The sequence below is a fragment of the Apteryx mantelli genome, chromosome 5 (genome assembly GCF_036417845.1).
Source record: "Apteryx mantelli isolate bAptMan1 chromosome 5, bAptMan1.hap1, whole genome shotgun sequence".
Lineage (NCBI taxonomy): Eukaryota > Metazoa > Chordata > Aves > Apterygiformes > Apterygidae > Apteryx > Apteryx mantelli.
The window spans coordinates 10891504-10910772 of record NC_089982.1 but is presented as its reverse complement, the minus strand read 5'-3'; the positions used below and the strand labels follow the sequence as shown (position 1 = coordinate 10910772).

Below are 19269 nucleotides of genomic sequence, written 5' to 3'. Positions count from 1 at the left end.
TAAATCCTTATTTGAAAGCAGAGAGCAGGCCACACTGGAGCATCCTATTCCTCAATATCTCTGAGGCCCCCATACCACTGTGTTTATAAAAAGGGGCTTCCACAGACAAAGGTCAGGTTTATGACACTTGTGTCTGCTTCTTCATGCTGCGATTGCCTCTCCTCTTCTCTTCGCTGTCTAACAGGGCAGCCCACTGGTCCCAGATCCCAGCCGACAGCAAAGACTTCTGTTTCTTTCAGTAAAAAAACTACTGCTGAGTGCTGACAGGTCCTTACTGTATGTATCTTTTGAGTTCTTGGCCGCTGCACCTGGACCAGTGGTAACGATGAAAGGCAGCCTGCACCAAGGGAGCCATAACACTCCCCATTGCTGTCTCATCACCACATCTGTTCCCTTGCCCATCGTGCTCCATTCCCAACCTAAAAAAAAAAAAAAAAAGCAGTATCAAAGCTTGGGCAATTTTTGCTCTTCAGCTGGTGAAAGAGTTGTGAAGAAAACAGTCCCTTGTGGACATGTAATCATTCCAGATGAAATCGTTTTCTCCACTTCACAGATATCACCTGCATTTCAAATAGATATCTCCTTTGATGTCAGAACACCAAGGACTCTCTTAATACTCTTGCATTTATACTTCATTTTATTTGTTAATACCAGGAATGAGGTAACTAGACAATGATTTCTGCTCATGCTTTGGATAAAGGAAAAAAAAACCTGTTCATCAGAGAGCAGTTTGTTCAGACATTGAATTGTTCATGTTTGTACACTCATTTATCAAAAGCATCTATTTACTCATAGAGCTGACATGGTTAACATGTTACACCTGCAAGTGTGCATCTGGTACAGCTTAACATGCCAGTGACTTGGTCATCTCAAATTTGGCTAATTTCCTCCTGTGTTACTCTGACAGTGGTAGAGACCCATTGAGGTGTACAAATGAACAACGAGCTTGCACTATTTAAAGGAAAAAAAATCAGGTCAGTGCTTGATATTAATTCACCCAGGCAGCTAATGGAGATCTTTGCTTAATCAGCTATTCCCAACCTAACAGTTTCTCTTTCTCTAAGAAATGCCAAATCTAACAAATTATCACTTTCAGTCAATGAGAAGTAAGAAGTTAATGATGCTTGGCAAGCTACTGTCTCCGCTGAATGCAGTGAATTAAGACACCACACCTGGGCGTTCCAGGTTTCTTACTTTTAATGACCTCCCTCTCACCCTCACCATACAAACAGCAAATTCCCTCCTTCTTCCCCTTCCCTTCTTCCCCAACTTACTTCTTCATTGCTTAAAGCACTGATGCATTCCAAGGAGATGGAAATATAAATAGGACAGCTGTCATATATACATGAAAATTAAACTGCAAACAGGAGATGCAGCACCATATTTTGTTGCTAATCTAATTTTAAAAGTTAGACTTACACATGGCCAGTTTCATGAGCAACTACAAAAGCTGATGAAAACCCATCCTCATGGTTGAGTGTACAGCTTCGGACTGGGTGACACATGCCAGTGACAGGAGCATACCCTGTTGAGAGAAATGAGGTCTGTTTTTTCCCCCCACTAGATTTGTTTTAAACTAGACAGCCCAATAAGATTTCCTAACTGAGAAGAACTCAGGATTCTTTTGCCTTGATGGTCAATTTTCTCTATCTCATTACAATTACTGTCAAACAGATTAAATGGCTCTAACAAACTGGGTTTGATTTCCCAGACATCTGTATTATTTCTGGCACTTACACATTTATCACCAGAAATACACAAAATGACATTTATGTTCAATTAAAAGGTAGAGCTATAGGTTCTTTTTTTCCTTGTGTTCATATTAATACCTTCATCTATATATAGCCTGGTACATATTGCATGTCTTTTCCTCAGTAAAAGCTGAAATCTTTCTGAAGACAGGAAAGTCTGCCTTACATCTCGTCTTTACCAGTTTCACTTCAGGCACGCCAGTCCAGACCTGAAGAAGGGCTTGGCTCTCCTACCTTGATGAAAGGTGAAGGGAGGGTGGAGGTGCTGAACATGAACATCTAAGACATCTTCAGTTGGACAGCCAAAACATGGTGCACTTTTCAAAAAACTATTTGGGGAACCAGAAATGTGCTTCAACCAGTATGGGTTCACCAGCATATGAGCACAAAAGCTTTCTTACTAAAGGACATGTCTAACTGAGAGCAGGTCATTCTTACTGAGTCCTAAGTGAAGATTTGTAAACTCTGGACATTACAGCTGAATGTACTACTGCCATCATGTTAAATTATATATATTACACTGCTTTTCCAAGACTGAATAATGAACAGGGCCTTCTTCTTCACAGACAAGTTGCAGGATTTGAGTCAAAGGCACAGAGAATGGGCATAGCACTAGAGGAGACCACAGCGGCTGGCAGAAGGAATCGAGCCACAGTCTCAGCCACAGCACCACAGCTGGACAGCTGTCTGAAGTGGCAGGAGAAGCTCCAGGGTTTTATTATGAGGCTCTCTCTAAGGACTGACACAGGCAACATTTAGAGAAGGAGTAGCACTGTTGGTGTGTCTGGGGAAAGTGAAGCATAGAAGACAGAGGGGATTTCAGAAAGACTAATATTAGATTTATTGTGGTGGAGGCAATTACATTTAGTAGGAGAGCTTTGCATCAGAAATTACTCAATTCTCTCGTTGCTCTTTTCCACCTGCGAGTGGAAGCAAGAAGCACACAGAACCACAATGTTTCATTTAAGAGGAATCCCCACGCTAGCTCTTCAGCCAGTTCTACCACTGACCACAGCACATGTGATGAAGTGATTGTTTGGTCCGGATAAATCATTACAGGAAGGACATTCTGCAGTGTAACTACAGGAGAACCAAGAAAATAAAAAAACCATCAATTTATTGCAATGCTGCACAGGGCAGCTGTGGCATATATTCCTTATTGTCTCAGGATCATATATCAATGCAATTCTCAAATTTTTCTCTTTTCTGTCAAGCACTAGCCAAAACACCTCAAGACCAGATACTTCTGCTACAGGTTAGCTGCATTACCTTGCATACCAGCAGGCCCAAAATCTTGCCTGGTTAAGAAGATGGCGTGATCGTGATGCTCAGAGTGATTGGGATCCGACTTCTGCTGCTGATAGGCCCAGCGGCAAACATTCTCCAGGCTTCTTGAGGGATTCCCCCTTTCAATCAAGCTAATGGACTGAAAGAGCAACACGTTAGACCCAGGAGCTCCTGAAGGTAAGAAATTTAGACAAGTTTTGTTCTTCTTGGAGCACCAATCAGGTCTCCATTTCTCTCCTCCCCACTCCCTATCACTCTAAGTCATGCTAGCCCTCTTTCCTGTTTGACATGACCCAATCCGCAACAGGCTATATTCCAATATTCCCTCTCGGCCTAATTGTCCTTGATCCCCAGATGTACAAGGGCTGCCAGACCAGAGTGCTGGCAATTTATACCCACACTGTGGATATGTAACAGTGACCGTGTATGTGTAATAGTGCATCTTAGGGATTTTTCTGAAGACTTTATCACGAGTGTTCGCATCATCTATGGAAATAATGGCCTTCTTGTATAACGTCTGTAACGTGCAGGAGAAACACACAACATGATGTAAGGATTAAATAAGGACATTTTTCTTCCCTTTGCTGGGACTTGTTTACATTCTTGACTTCTGGAAAACAACCTGATTCAGGTGAGATAAATGACAGTGCAGTGAGACATATGGTCTCTGTGGAGGGAGTGAATGATATAAACACATAGGACAATGTCTCAGCTGGTGCAAAGCACTGTAACTCCAGTAAATCTATACTGATTAACACAGAGAAACCGTGTGATTCCACGAGATTTTTGCTACAGTGTGTGCCTACAAGCTCGATATGTTCAAAGTAACCAAATTTAATTATAACAAAAAAATCAAGTTGGTCTTTTCACTTACCAGATTTAATGTGAGAGTTAAACAGGAGGCACATGATCTTTATCAAGCCCTAAATAGCACTAGAGTTTTCCTCCCTAAACAATTTAGAAGGGTTTATTTCAAAACTCTGAGTGCCTTTTAGCAGGCAAATCAAGGTAGCATTGCAAGTACTATCCAGGGCAAATAGGGAAGGAGTGTGCTAGGATTCAGGAGAAGGGGTGTACGCAACAATGAGAAAAGGAGATAGCTACCCTAGCAGACTGCTTGGAGGGGGTGCACCAACAAGTGGTTTGTTAATCAAGACAATCACTTCTACTGAGCTGATTTCATTCCCTGAGGACTCACAATGACAAGAATTCAGGCTGCGGGCCCGGGCAGGCTGAGCTCTGCTAGCAGTGTGGCTGCAGTGGGACAAGGTGTCCCCCCCACACCTCTCAGTCAGTCCCCCAGTAGCATCAGCAAGAGGGGGTCAGTGCTAACGACTGCTCTCTCTTGACGTAAGAGCCCTCACAGGCACAGCTGCTGCTTCTCTCACAGCACCAGTCACTGTGACTTGGTGTTTAAACATGGAGACTTGGTGACATAAGAAGAGGATATAGCGCAACAGGAGCCTTCCACTGAGCTGAATCCATCTAATATGACAGAAAAATTAGGTTGCTGCAGTCTTCAGCTTCTATATGATGAATAAGGTGTGAAGTGACTCTGCGGCCAGTCTTGCACCTCTGCCACAAAAGGCACACTCATGGGCAGCCTCAGCAAAGAGGGCACAAGCACACTGACAACATGCCAAGCAGGGAAAACGGTTCTCTGGAACTAGCCCTGCAGTAGATTTCTATGATTCACATGGAAAATAATTACAAGGGAGATGAACAGGGATACTGGTTCCGAGGCTTGCTTACCTTTGCATACCCTAACATGATCATTCGGACCAACACGACATTTATGTGAACACCCAGGGATTCATCATGGTAAATTTCATTCACCTAAGAAAGGGGGTAGGAAAATAAAAGGGAAAATTAAAGAAAAAAATATCAGCGATGATACAAAGGGAACTTCCAAGGACTCATATATGTTATTTCAAGTGCTTACACCACTACGGTCTTTTCAAAGGAGTATTCAAGTCTCAAATTATTTCCATGCAGTGAGAAATGTATCCTGCACTTCCCGTTGTCAAATACCCCCTCAGAGAGAAGTTACTGAAGCTCATGTCAAGACTGCTCTCAACTTTAATGGCCTTTGGATCAGGGCCCATAGAAAAGTTGTTTGGAAGAAAAAAAAAAAGACTCAAATTCAAACTCTGCAAATACTTATCTGAATGCTTAATTTCATTCACATGATAAACAGAATGAGGGAAATAAGGCTATGCCTGGAAGCAAGGTTATAGCAGTGTGTTCAAGTTCACTGAGGGATTTAAGAGCAGACAGAGTTTGCATTAACAACATCTAAAACCATCACTATCCAGCCCACATGGCCACCTCTGCTATGCCATCTGGCCACTCAAACTGTGCATGAATTCCAGATCCTGTTCCTATTTGCTTCATCAACCATTTGTCTCACTCAGTCAATTTAAACATGTGGGATGAGTATTTTAGTAGGGAGAGAGCTAGCATGTTTTTGGTCATTTTGTAAAAGATTCTACTGCCAGTAGCTCTCGCTCAAACAAATGTGCTATTAAATTCAGTATAGGTTTGTTTTTGGAAAATACTTGAGGATTTGACTTACAGCCATTTTTGCATTCTGAAGCTCTAGGTTGGGAAAGCAGAATATTTAGACAATGACATGAACAATGAGGCTCCATTTCTGCACACATGTAGGCATGTGTTTAGCTTTAAAGATCTGAATAATACTCTTGACTCTAAATTAAACTTAATGAGCAAAGTGTTTCCAAATCCCAGAAATGCCTTGGAAATTCTCATTTGAAAGTTTTAAAGTCAACAGCGTTGCCAGAGTCATAAACTCTGTAGCGTACCTCACAGAGTAATGACATCTCAATATATACTTGATTTCTTTAAGTCACTGCATTCCATTTAAAAATTCACTAACTGCATCAAAGCATGTAACATTTACGTGATCTGGAAAGACTTACTATATTAAAAACAACTGTTAGCCTGAGAAAACACCCATCCATAAGACAACCTCATGAGACCTCAAAATTCGAGTCCTTAAGGGCTCCAAAAAACATACAGGAAAGAGCAAGCTTCAAAGCCCACAGGGATCCCTGTAACACAGTCCATGGCTTTGCAACAAATTAGGTCAGCAGAGGTCTCCAGGGAGATCTGTCCAAATGCACTTAAAGGCAAAATTATGATTTAAGTGTTTTTTCTCTGGTTTTCAAAGGAAATAAAGGTTAGATGATCACTCTCTGTGTTAGTTCCAATGCTCCAATAAATTTTGGTCCTGTTTACCGCTTTCCAGCAAAACCTGCAAAGCAATAAAGATCTCAAAAAAATTATGTATCTACAAGTTTGGCAAAAATAAGCAGCTGATTGGAAATAGCAGTCTTATTACTGTTCCCATGGAGGCAAAGACTGCGTGTCCTTTATCCCACCTCAGAAAACCCACACAAAGGGGTTATGCTTGTGAACACTCCCGGCAAAAGAGAAGCTTATCTCTTGTCAGAAAGCCCAGCCACAAGGCAGAAATTCAGAGGTAACACGAGAGGGTTCCCCGCTCATTGAACAACTGAAATTTTTCGTGGTGGCTTTTGTTTTGGATTTTTTTTTTTTTAGAAGCAACTAATTTTTAAAGATAAATTAGTACAAAAATGACCACCTAACTCTAAAAAGAATATTTGTGGAAGTGAAGCTAAAAAAAGCATAATTAGGCAGATGGGTCAAAATTGTTCTTGAGGTCTTAAGGACCTTCCTTGTGTCTGGAAAGGTGAGAAATGTCCTCCCATCAGCGTATAAATTAGGGGGCTAAAATATCTGCCGATCATCAATGAAGTTACTCACTCCCCTCAAAACAAAATAAATATTGTATTATGGGTAATTGGTGCAAAATAAATACCAGTGTTCAGAGGGAGGCTGGTAATATTTGGACAGGATTTAGAGGTTATTTTTTTTTAGGTCAGGCTAAACAGAACTTCCCCTTTCCCCTGAGGGAAAAAGGTCATTCCAAGTTGTCCAGACTGTGGGACCTGGCACAATGACATTAGTCTATGTTTTTTTAAGAATGCAAGCCCTTTTAGGACCAACTGAGAACAGACTGTCAGCAGGACAGTTCAACCAGGGATTAGGACATAACTCACTCTGCCCGCCTTGTGAAGCAATTATTCCAAAGTTCAATTATTCATCTCTCGTATTCTCTCCCCAGTAATGCAATAGTGTTGCTCCCACAACAGGTTTGTGTCAGAAAAGTGTTCACAATTTCCCTTATACCAAGAAACAAGCTTCCCAGGAGTGACTTCCATAGAAACAAAAAGGATCCTGGGATTACCTAAAGATTCAAGCCTTACATTTCTCCACAATACCATAGTTCACCCTACGCCTTCTGGACTGCTTGGAGGGCTCCACTATAGGATGTCCAGGAGGAGCAACTTGGCATATGCTAGTGAGTGACCTAGACACAGGAAATTTTGGAAACCCATAACCTTGCTGGAAGGCCACATACCAAAATAAGTGCTGAAAACTGCCAGTGGGGATTGTAGCACTTCTATACTGCTGAAATTGCATCTACGCTGTGGTTATACTGGCAGAATAGATTACATTCCTAAGATACTGGTAGAAGTACAAAATGCATATACAAATCACGCCCCAGTAAGCTTGATTTGTCCGATTTGAACTTGGGAAACAGATCACAGATGTTCAACTGGCCACACAGCCTCTGTTACAGTATTTGAAAGGAAAAGGTGGTTAGCTTGAATTCAATAGCAATATACAGAAGACAGACATAAGTCAGCACTCTCACTGGACAGTGATGACAACCGGGAGACTCCACAGACATAGCGGGAAAGTATCTGTTTACTGAATGGATAAATAATTATTCAAACAGACAAAATAAATGTACAGCCGGCAATGAACCCTTAGGCTGCTGTGGTGAGCACTGAGAAAGGGAGATAACTGCTAACCAAGGGACTTCAGTGTTTATGTGGAGTCTCACCCATATTTACACAGCAAGAATGTCATGGGTAAACCCATATTTTCAAACTGACGTACTCGTAAAACAACAGCTAGGAAATCAAAGGCACCCTCCAGCCAGACCCTGCTCCCTAAAAGAAAGTGGCTGGATTCTCACCTGTCAAAGAAATTGCAGCGTCTTGTCCCCACAGTCAGGTACGCAGTCCCAAATTATGCTGGATGGTTCCACTGAGCACTTCTTGCAGTACGACCTCTCGGCAGCTGGCCTGTCAAATCTGGGACAGGCAGCAAGCTGCAGATGCAAAGCTGATTTTGTGCTATCAGTGGCAGGCATCATGCAATTCCCTTTCAGGGCTGCCCCCCAGTGCCTGCCAACCCTACCCCCAGGGAGAGGTGCCCACGTAGGGGCTGCTGGCGAATCCTCAGGGTAATCTGCAGCCCTGACAAGGGCTGAGGTCCCAAACAACGGGGTGCCTAAACTGCTCACTCAGCAAAGCTTCACCCGTCACCATCGCCTCCTCGTGACGAGCTCCCAGGCCTATCTGAGAACAGTACTACCTTGATTACCAGCTCTTAATTTCCTTTTCTTGGACTCTAAGACATCTTTGATCGCTTTTCTAAATTATTTCAACAGAATTTTCTTTCTACATTTAAGAAAAAACAAGCAGACTGAAGAAGGTTACAGAAGTTTCTTTGCTGACATTTTCCTACCTGCGCTCACTCACAGCCAGCTCCTCTCTGCTTAAACCACATACTTCATTTGACACTTCTTGTCTGAGCGCTTGGTTTCTGGGGGACCACCTAGCCTCAATGACCTTCTGTTCATGCCTTGATAAAACTGCATATATTTCCTGAATACTCTTAGCCTCTGATGCCTTTGCACAGAAGTGCAGTTTATTAATTAGTATGCTGCAATGAAGGAGAGTTGAGTAATTAAGAATTTAATGATTAATACCATCATCTGCCTTACTGCTCACATCACTGGAAATGAAAGAGCTTTGAAAAATAACCCTCTCCTGATGACCCACAGCAAGTAAATAGCAAGGACCAAATTCAGCTCTTTTGGTGACACTGTCACGTGCCATTAGTCTTAACCACAGGCTGAGGGTAAAATTAGATCAAAAGCAACATAAACTAACTGATGCATGGGAAAAGTGAGTGTGTGATGACTGGATCCTACAGAAACAGCTGCCAGCAAGGAATCATGGTAAATTATAAGCCTGATGAAGTCAAATATTAACATTCAGGATTGGGAGAAGTGGGGCTTAGAAGCAGAAATGGCTCCCTTTCGGTCCTGTGACAGAGGGTGAGGGCCTGGAGCTGGTCTGTTCTCAAAGCCAAGCGATTCAGTTCCACAGCATAACCCACCCGCTGGATGACAGTCAAGAGTGATGACTCTCAAACTCATAAGGAAAAGTCACCGCCTACAGAACAGGCTATCTGTCTGTAACTAACATCCCCCAGTGCTCTCTGTGATGTGGAAATGTAAGGAATTAAAGCAAAGATTTCCTTCTGAAACGTGCCACTCAAGCACACCCGTCTCCCACAGAAAGCCAGATTGGGATATGACAGTTCAAAGGTTTCAAGTCAGGGAACACAAGCATCCTCCTCTTCGAAGTCAACACCCAACCCACAGCCCAGTCAGGTTGGCAGCGAGACTCCTGCTGCCTGCTGCGAGATTTTTCTTAGGTGTTGAGGCTCTGTAACCACTCACACATGTTTAGCTCTGCAACACAAACAAGCCTGCTGGAAAGCCACTGTGCACAGGCAAAGGAACTGGCAGGAACGGTCCTTAATCTGGGATTTCTGGTGTCCTTATACACATTTTTATTGAAGAATTTTTAAAAGCTCTATGCTCATCCTTGTCTATCACCTATCCCTGCATTTACTTTGCACTTCCTGTTTTACCTACATGTTGTTTAAAACTCCTGGTAACAATGCTAAACATTACATTGTTAAAATCTTGACAGCAGTAACTAGATTGTTACAAAATACCATTACATCAAAAAAGGCAACAACCTTTATTGCTGCTGACCTACAGCTTCTCAGCCAAGAGGGTTGTTTTAGCTTGCCCAGACTCTGTATTGACATATATTCCCAGTAGATGGAGCCATTGATATTTTAGAAAACATGAAATTCTGAAAGTGTTTTTTGAAGGGTAAATCAGCTCAGCTGTTTACAAAGTTAAATATTTGTTTTTAAAAACTAAAAAGCAAATATTCTGAAATCATATTTAATGAAGATTTATTACAGAGAGGAAAAACAATAGGGGAGATTATTTTCTGGAGTTCGTCTCCTGCCAACAATGCCTTGCTTTGATTTTTTGGTATAAGCAAAGAAACAGCATAAAGACACTCATTACAATACCTCCTATTTAGTAATTCCTCCAAAATAGTGGCTGGCCAACAACTGGAATTAAGGCACAGAGGAGACGGCAATTTCTGAAAAGGAAACTTAATGACGCTTATTTCAAGAATCCTCATCTGGTAACAGAACCAAAATACAAATTTAATTTCTCAAAAACCACATTCATGTTGATGCTTCATGAGGCATGTGGTAAAAAAAGAAAAAAGAAAATCTCTGAAAGTACTCTATTAAAGATATTTTATTACTCACAGGAATAATAACTTTTCATCTCAGACTATCTGGGTTCAAATGTTAACTTGCTTCCATGTTTGCCAAAGCTATATTAACTCTTATTTCACATTCTTCCCACACACATTACCTGTGCAGTTTAGCATAACCGTAAGTCACTGCTCAGGGAAAATCTGGAACTGGCATTTCTGAATTAGCAAGAACAGCCCAGCAGAAGTGCATGGAAAATGTTGCAGATGACCTGCCCGCCTTCTGCAAGCCATACTCAGATACCAGCACTAGCTCCCACTTCCATACGGAACTGCACAGAAAAGAACAAGTGCTGATCTGACTTTTCTATCTGAGGAGGCAACAATCAGGCAAGCAAGTGATAGGGTTAGAGACTAGAAAATGTCAAAAGATAATTGATTAACGTGTTTAGGCCTTGCTATACTCTTCTAGACAGAGGAAGAGTGAATGAAAAAGCCACTTAAATTCATGGTTGTCCTATCTCTGCTGTGAAAACGTTAAGTAAGATCAAGCAACAGATAAAGAACTACAGGTAAGGTATGTGCATGGAGACCTACAGAAGGATTTTTAAACACATTGGGTGCTGTCTGTTCCTACTGAAGTCAATCATAAAACCCTCATCAGCTTCAACACTGAGCACTCCTGATATTAACCTCCTTGAAACAATATTTGCACTGGAATTAAAACTAAATGTGGACTTTTTTCTGTGCTAAATTAACACTGCTAATGGACAACAATCTAAAATGGTTATTTAGAAAAAAAAGTGATATCCACAAAGCTGCAACACTGAGTGGACAGTGATCACCAAAGGTGGAATTCTGTCCAAAGCAACTTGCAATTCTAGGATGAATGATGCACAGAAGTTTTAGCCTACTAGATAATTCTGGTTTATGTTCAAGAAAAAAAAACAAAACCAAAAACCAAGGTATAAATACTGACAAGTCCAACCTGCTTAGAATCCCTCACTATAACTCGGTGCCCCATGTGCATATCTTTCTGATCTCAATTACTTTAATCCAGGGAAACTTCAGTCTTAAGTAACCATCCAAGGGAGTAATAAATAATTGCCTAATACACGAGACCTTTAATTTCAGATCTAACAAAATAGTACTGAAAACCTCAAGCTTTTTTAAGTGGTTGCTTAAGAAACTGTATTTGTTACCTCTTGCTGAAAGTGATCATTATGAATGTTTCACTATGCATTTTATTACTTACAAAACAAACTCCCTCTAAACTCTATGCAATGTCTTTGAAATCCCTCTCTTTCTGTTACAGGTTTCTCTTGCATGGTGTGGAGAAGAGGAAAGCAGCATTACTAGAGACAACATAACACAAAAGAAAAGTGAGTTGCAAAGTCCTATAAATCCCTGTCCATAGGGATCCTGCCTCCTGTTCCCTGTCTCCCACTCCTCTGCTAGTTTTAACACTACCTCCTCATCTGCTGTACTTCCCCAGGTTCTCCATAGGATGCGCAGCTGGGGATTAGGAGTGGTGCTTGCGCTATCGCAGGGTTCGGGAGATGGAGGCTACGACTCCTCATACGCTCCTGGTAAAGGTAAGATGAGGAAAACATCAGTTCTGTCACCAGAAGGTCCCAGAGTGACCAGAAATAACTCCAGGCAAATGACATCAGCCCTCCAGGAAAGCAAGCTGTAAGTGACTTCTGCAGTTCATACTGCGAGATAATGGCAAAGCTTGGCCTAAAAGCTAGGGACCACACTAGATTTTACTGCTTTGGAGTGTTGCTTGCCTCCCACCTGGGCTTCTGTCTTCCAGCTCTGTCCCTTAATATCTGTTTTAGATGCATCTCTGATTCTGTAGGATTTACAGCCTGTTTCCTAAGCCAAGAGTACATGTTAACTATATGGAAACATCTCAAGCATTTCTTTAGCTGAAACTGAACCCCCAGGCCTTGGGCCCTCTCGGTGACGAACCCCAGCCCTGGAGCTCCCAACGACATCTCTGGGCCATGCAATGTTTGGTTCTCAGTGAGCCAGCTCTGGCACTGAGAGCAGTATAGCTGTGTCAGCATGGCACTGTGCCCAGGATAACCAGTCTTGGCACGGGGTTAGAGAAATATGATTATACTGCTTTATTGCATTTGAGCAAAATAGCATTGCCTATGATGTGTGTATATATTGACTCATTTGGAGTTAATCTGGAACTATCTTGCACATGTTGCATTACGTGTGACAAAACTGCCCTTAACTTCCCTGCCTGAGAAGGCAAACTAGTATCAGCAAGTTACCATCAGACTTGCAAAAATCCCCATGAATCACAAATTCTCTCTCTTGTCTTGAGCTCCCATTTTCAGGAAGAGTAAAAGATACAAGTTTAGATGCAAAGTTCAATTCTTCTTGGATCTTTACACCATTGGACCCAAGCCTAATATGAACCCGAAAGCCAGGTTCATCCCCGTGTCAGGCAAATTCAGCTGCATTGAGCCATGTCTGCTGATGTCAGCAGTGCATCCAACTGCAACAGCTGCTCTCCCAGCGGCTGATGATCTTCTAGGAACAAGCAAAGACTTGCTCATGTGCTCTCTAATTCCTTCAAGCCTAAAAAAGAAGCTTCTGCTAACAACAAAGATAAACACAGTTACTAGACATACATGCACCGCCCCCACATTCTTGCTGTTGATTCACTCCTGTCTCAGAGGTGATCCATGGAGCAGTCCAGGTTCAGTGGCTGTTTCTTCTCAAAGATCTTCATGCCCAACTTCCTAATACACCATTGTCAAAGGCTTTCTGTGGGCATGCCAGAGGATGGAAGGAAGTTATGATTAAATGTTTTGGGCTCCAAAACCAAATGCACAGACATTGCTCAAGAGCCCCTTTTCATCAAACCAAGATTCTACAGCATCCCTTGGCTTATTGTTAGCGTGCAACTCCCCCGGCATACTGAAATACCACAGTGACCTAACATTTAAGCTAGCAATTATAGAAGCAGTAGAAAAGGCATAAGGCTGAACAAAGCTCCGGGCTGTAAACCTGGCACACTAAATTCTGTTTTTCAGTTACAATGTGCAAGTCTTGAGTTTCTTATTCTAGATTTATATACAACAGTGAATATATATGTATGACTGAATATTTCTCACTGAGTGTAATTCTACACAGAGTTAAGCTGGAAAACATATCAGTTGATTTACATTTGAATAAAGGAGATTTTTTTTACTGTCAGGTTTTACGGATTAGATCTTTAAACTGCTGGTCTTCATTTTGGGAGCCAGAGCAGGTGAGGCAGATTTTTAATGATGTTTAGCATGCTTAGTGCACTTGGAAAACTGAGACAGGACGGTCACAGATGAAAGTTGTGAGGTGCTGAGAAATTTTTTTAAATGGGGCTGGATCTAAACATCTAAATGGCAGCTGGGGTCTTATGACAATGAGTCCGTAACTGTGGGTGCACTTCAGTCCTGACATTGTGCTTGAGGGACCTGTACGCCTAAGCAATAGCATTCTTTCACAAATGTAGGATATGTTGCGTTCACAGCACAGTTCTTTATGAAGATTTAGTTTATTTAGCATACTGGGAAGCTTGCAAAGACTTCTGTAGATACTGCAAATCATTTTCGGCTTGTGTAACCACGTAAAGCAGTCACTGCACAGTGTGCACTAAATGGGAACTGTGCAAAAGCAGTCGGCACAGGACACATTATGATGTGAGCCCCAAGGATCAAAACCTGATCAAATCCTTGTTTGGATTGAAGAAAGACATTAATAGCAACAAATATGTAAGAAAAGTTAATCAGCACAAGTATACGTAGAACTAACCATAAAATAAGGAGTGAGGACTGAATGGCAAATTCACCATGCATGTTATTCACATCAGCTGCCCCTCCTGAAGTGGACTGATGTGTACTAAGGGATTTGGGCTTGTGTAATGAGGGAAAATGGTCTGTTTCTGATACTTTGCAATAGTGAAAGGATTGAATTCTCCCAATCAGGAATGATGGCAGGAAGAGGTGAGACAGAGAAAAGAGATATTACAAAAATGATCTGTAACCCTAAGGAATCATTTTAAAATTACTCCAGGAATAAAAAGATGAGTATAAAAAAAATCCATAATCATTTTTTCATTCAAAAAAACATTAACTGTAAGCCGATTACCCTATAATCTGTCCACAGGGTGTTTTTTTTCTTTCCTGAAAAACCTTACAGCCCCACATCTACTAAGGCATATCCATATGTGTCTGATACTTGTATGTATTAAGAAAAGGCCACATACTGCAAGGAATTATACATCTACTTTACATTCATTTCATATGTACAATTTTAGATTTTTCTAAGATGAAAAAAATAGAAAACATTTTAGCTTGTGTAATTTTAGCATTTAGTGCTGGTGTACATGACTTCTAATATACAATGTGAACTGTGCTCTCTTGTATTGTGCATCTCCATGGAATCTGATAGTACAATTCAAGACTGTATCTTTAAATACAGTATCCTGTCATTGATTTTACTGCCTTAGATGTATACGTAGACAGAAAATACTAGCTAACCCCATAACACAGGATGGTTAAGGAGTTCTGTAAGTCTCTTCTTTTGCAATTTCTAGATAAATAGAGATATTGCCACACCAGTTAAAGAACAGACATTACTAGAAGGTTTGCTGTCTCTTAAATAAGGTTAGAATATTTCTTGATTATAAAGTGCTGTTTGGTATTCAGAGCACTTGTCCACATCTTTATTCTTTAATCAGGTTTTCCTTCAAAACTGTGTTGCAAGAGAAGTTAGGAATTATTAGAAACATTCCCGATCTATATTTTTCCCATTATCTTTCAAATATTTCCTCTCTATATAAAAGTATAGTAGGAACAGAATCACATCTTGAGGTCCTTATCTAGGCCTTACTCATGCAAAGCCCCATTGAAACTGGAAGCAACTTGGCTGAGGAAAAGTACACATCGCTACAGTTTTGTTGACTTCAAGTCAACAGGAAAACTAAAATTAAAAGATCTTCAAAATCCTCATAATAGCCTTGCAGGTTTTCACTGCTAGTTTTTAAATGAGTAATACTGGCAGGGGCAACAGCACTGCTAGTATAGTAATTTGTTGACATATTCCAATTTAAAGAAATGTAAGTTGACATATTCCAATTTCAAGTCTTTTAGCACTGTAAAATCATACAATATTTAGGTGTTTGACAAAGACCTGCCAGTAAAATGCTTTCATAAAAAGTTTGCAAGTCCTCCTGCAAGAATAATCTCTCTCAGCAAACACCTTCGCAAAAGGGAATCTCGTAGGACACCAAGACTCCAGTCCCCAAGACCTGAGGAAATGGAGCAGAACTGCATTCTGCCACCTCCCCAACTCTCCCACTTTCCTCTACTTGGGCAATGAGAACAGAAATAAGATGCCCCACGGCCGCACTGAACACTCCTGACAACTCTGCCAGGCCAGTTCCTCAGAAATTTTCATTTACAGAATAAGCATCTTGCTACCGACTGCTCCTAACTGAGAGCAGACAAAACTAGTGTTGCAAGCACCGGCTAAGAGACAAAAGACAAGGATACCACCCAGGACAATACTTGAGATAACAACTGTGATCAGCGCTGCTTGCTAGATATCACTGTTCTAACACGCAACTAACACAGGACTTAACAAAGTGGACTTGACAAAAGTGTGAAAGCCAAGAGCCTGCCAGGTTACTCACTATCATGTGTAATAACTGCCAAACGCACTTACAACACAGAGATCTTAGGTCTGTAACGTGCTCACGTCATTCATAGCATCTATCAACTGACCCCATATATCGGGAGCGACAACTCTGTCCTACATGCAGGGGAGGACATCTGCCATCATCCAACTATCCTGACATTTTTCTTGGTTTTAGGTTTGAGGTTTTGGGGGGAGGGGAGGGTTGTTTTTATTTTTACAATGCAGAATGTGGGAGAAATGAGACCCTCCTTTGTTTTTAATCAAATTTGTTCTGCCCCAAAGCATCAACAGGACTGTCGACACTCCCAATCCTGCCCTCTTTAGTTTTGTTGTGAAATCTGTATAACTGAATTTTATGAAGAAAGGAGAACAAGACACAGCACATTACTTGTTAAAAGGGCCCCTGAGGAATGCTCATGTCCTCCAGGGCTGTGTAGAAAATCTTTGCACAGGAATACAGTCTCACAGAATTCAGCAGATTTTGCTTTAAGGAGAATATATCTGCAAGAACATAGCTGTGAGCATAAGGACTAGGAGAATTATTCTGTGCAACTCCGTGAGGTATATAAAGGATCGTGTTTTCACTGAGGGTCAAAGATGGGAAATTCTTGAATTACCCTAGAATGTATCCTAGAAGATTACAGCAAAAAAGACCAACTAAAGGAACATCTTGCAAAGAAAGAACCAAATCCAACAGCAGACAAAATTATCATATAATTATCATATTTATATCAAGCATGAGTCTCCTAGATACTCCTGAAAGAGTTTAGAAAAGCCTTCCATATTTCAAAACAAGCAGTGCAGCACCACAGAAGATACTCACTATGTTCATGAGGGTGAGGAGGTAGTTTTGAACATGTTCTTTGCCGTGGAATCGGACGACAGAGTCATCCACACCTAGCAGCACCTCAATGTTGTAGTCATCATCTCCCGCGTGCCTGCGCCGCCTCAGGGTTTCGTTCAGTTGCTGCTCTACACTGCTGTAGAGAGAACTCAGGTCTTCAAGGCCCCCAAGAAGAGACTCTACAAAGAAATAGTAAGACATAAACACCTATTCCAACTCCACTTTAGAAACATCCACCCACACAACATCCTTGCCTATATAATCATCACTTCCTTGGATAAAATAAATCAGGAGCAGGGAGAAAAGAAATTATTCCAGTGGCTGAAGGGTGGAGTAATGAAAAAATTCATTCATCATATAGTTCTGTAATATATCACACAGTTCTTACTTCCAGCACAAAAACTATCTCTAAGTAGTAGTGTAGAATTCAGGCCAAATACTTCCTAATACAGAATTTCCCCCTCCTTTGCAACATGGTAGACATGTCACAGAGTGCCATGTACATGGGATGCCTCCTCAGCATTCACTGGGGTTGCTGTGCAAAGCTAACTTATGGCTTTGCCACTCAAAAATAATGTGATCACTCCAAATTCATGCTGAAAAGTGAACAAATTGCTGAGTTGTATGTTTCCCCCTCATAACCAAGCACTGGAGCAGCTCTGAATACAGTAAAATAACAGGTGGGGAGAAGCAAGAATTTCTTCAACTTACTATTTTAGGAATTCTTTATTTAAAAAATAGGTGTTTGAATATCCTATCCTGTGAATATCACAGAAAATTAGAAGGGTCCTCTAATGAGATGAGTTAATGGGCAGACTTCAGATGAACCATTTGAATTGGCTTTTAAGGGGATATATTTAATAGCCTATATCTGAAATGACCAAAAAGCTGTATCACTGCCCTAGGACAGTAAAGCAAAACATCATCATGGATTTTTTACAGGAAAAAAAGTCACAGCTCTATACCACTTAGTTCTTCCAAAACCAAAGCCAGCACATCAACATGCTCTAAGTAATGAACAGCACTAGAGAGGCCTGTTTGAAACGTGTTACAGTAGAAACCATTAGCTAGATATTGCAGTCCTCACTAGGAATTGGACTGTTCTTGAGTCTGGATCTGTCATGGAGCCAGGGAGTATCTCCATTCCTGCCATTCTTCCATTCATGTAAAAAGGATGATCTAACTCTTAAATACTCAAGGATTTTCCTGCTCTATGAACCCAGTGAGGGCAACCAGCTAAGAGGAGCATGGTCCTGCCTTCTGTCAGTGTTGGCTTGTATCAGCAAGGGGCATCTCCCCCCAAAACAGTACAGCTTTCCACCCTTTTTCTCTGCTCTAGAGTTGGAGGGAAATTGCATTTCCCTCCTTGGTGAAAGCCAAGCTTGCAAGTATATGAACTTGCCATTTACGCGTTTTCAGGCAAGACTCCCAATAAACTGGATAGAAGTTTTGCTTGTGGAAGGACAGCAGGAAAAGGGCCAATATTGGAAAATGTGCTGGACAACCATGCTGTAATTCATCTTGAGCAGATTCAACTACTGGCTCAATCAGCTGGGATGTCTCTCCCTGCTAGGTATCTCAGTGGTTCAGCAACGCATAAATAACTCTCCCCAAACCCCACATCAAATGGCAAGGTTTTCCCCAGTTGTTTTCAGAAGCTTAACCATCACTGTGGGAGAGAGACCAGGCCTGCAAACAGCTTTACAATTCAACCGCAAGTCCTCTCACACTCAAGAATGCGAACCCTGTGATAGCACACAAGTGGGAAATTCATAGACAAGCTCCAGTTCTAAAAATTGCTGCAGCTGGCAAAGCTGCCGAGCGCAGCGTCCAACGGAAATATACCAGTAATGTCATCATATCACTACGCCTGCTGCATGAATGGAATAGCTTGAGATCACTTCAGAAAGGACCAACTATCTGCTCTGTGCAGCACCTTTGGTTTGGCTGTCACTTCCCTCCTTAAATAGGTGGTTTTGCGGTTCAAAGGAAGAGGAGAATCCCTTTTTTGTGTGTATGTGAGCAGGCAGCAGGAGTCAGAAGGGACTTTTTTCCCCCCCTTTCTGCAAACAGGATACAGTGAATATGCCAATATTTTCCATACACGCACCCCCAGAATTTTTTCAATTATACAGTCCCCAAAAAGCAAGAAAAAATATCCTCACTCCTGGAAAAAATGTATTGACTATTT

General features: G+C 41.4%; 1 protein-coding gene across 2 annotated transcripts in view; it reads right to left on the bottom strand.

The window, feature by feature from the left end:
* The window catches only part of ADAMTS3 (ADAM metallopeptidase with thrombospondin type 1 motif 3), a 137567-nt gene that overhangs the window by 23267 nt on the left and 95031 nt on the right, over nucleotides 1–19269 (bottom strand). For both annotated transcript variants that reach the window (XM_067297494.1, XM_067297495.1), the window contains 5 exons: nucleotides 17058–17257; nucleotides 4791–4874; nucleotides 3021–3177; nucleotides 1420–1525; nucleotides 276–419 (listed from right to left, as the gene is read on the bottom strand). In XM_067297494.1, coding sequence (XP_067153595.1) covers nucleotides 276–419; nucleotides 1420–1525; nucleotides 3021–3177; nucleotides 4791–4874; nucleotides 17058–17257 — 691 coding nt within the window. The remainder of the gene's footprint in view (nucleotides 1–275; nucleotides 420–1419; nucleotides 1526–3020; nucleotides 3178–4790; nucleotides 4875–17057; nucleotides 17258–19269) is intronic.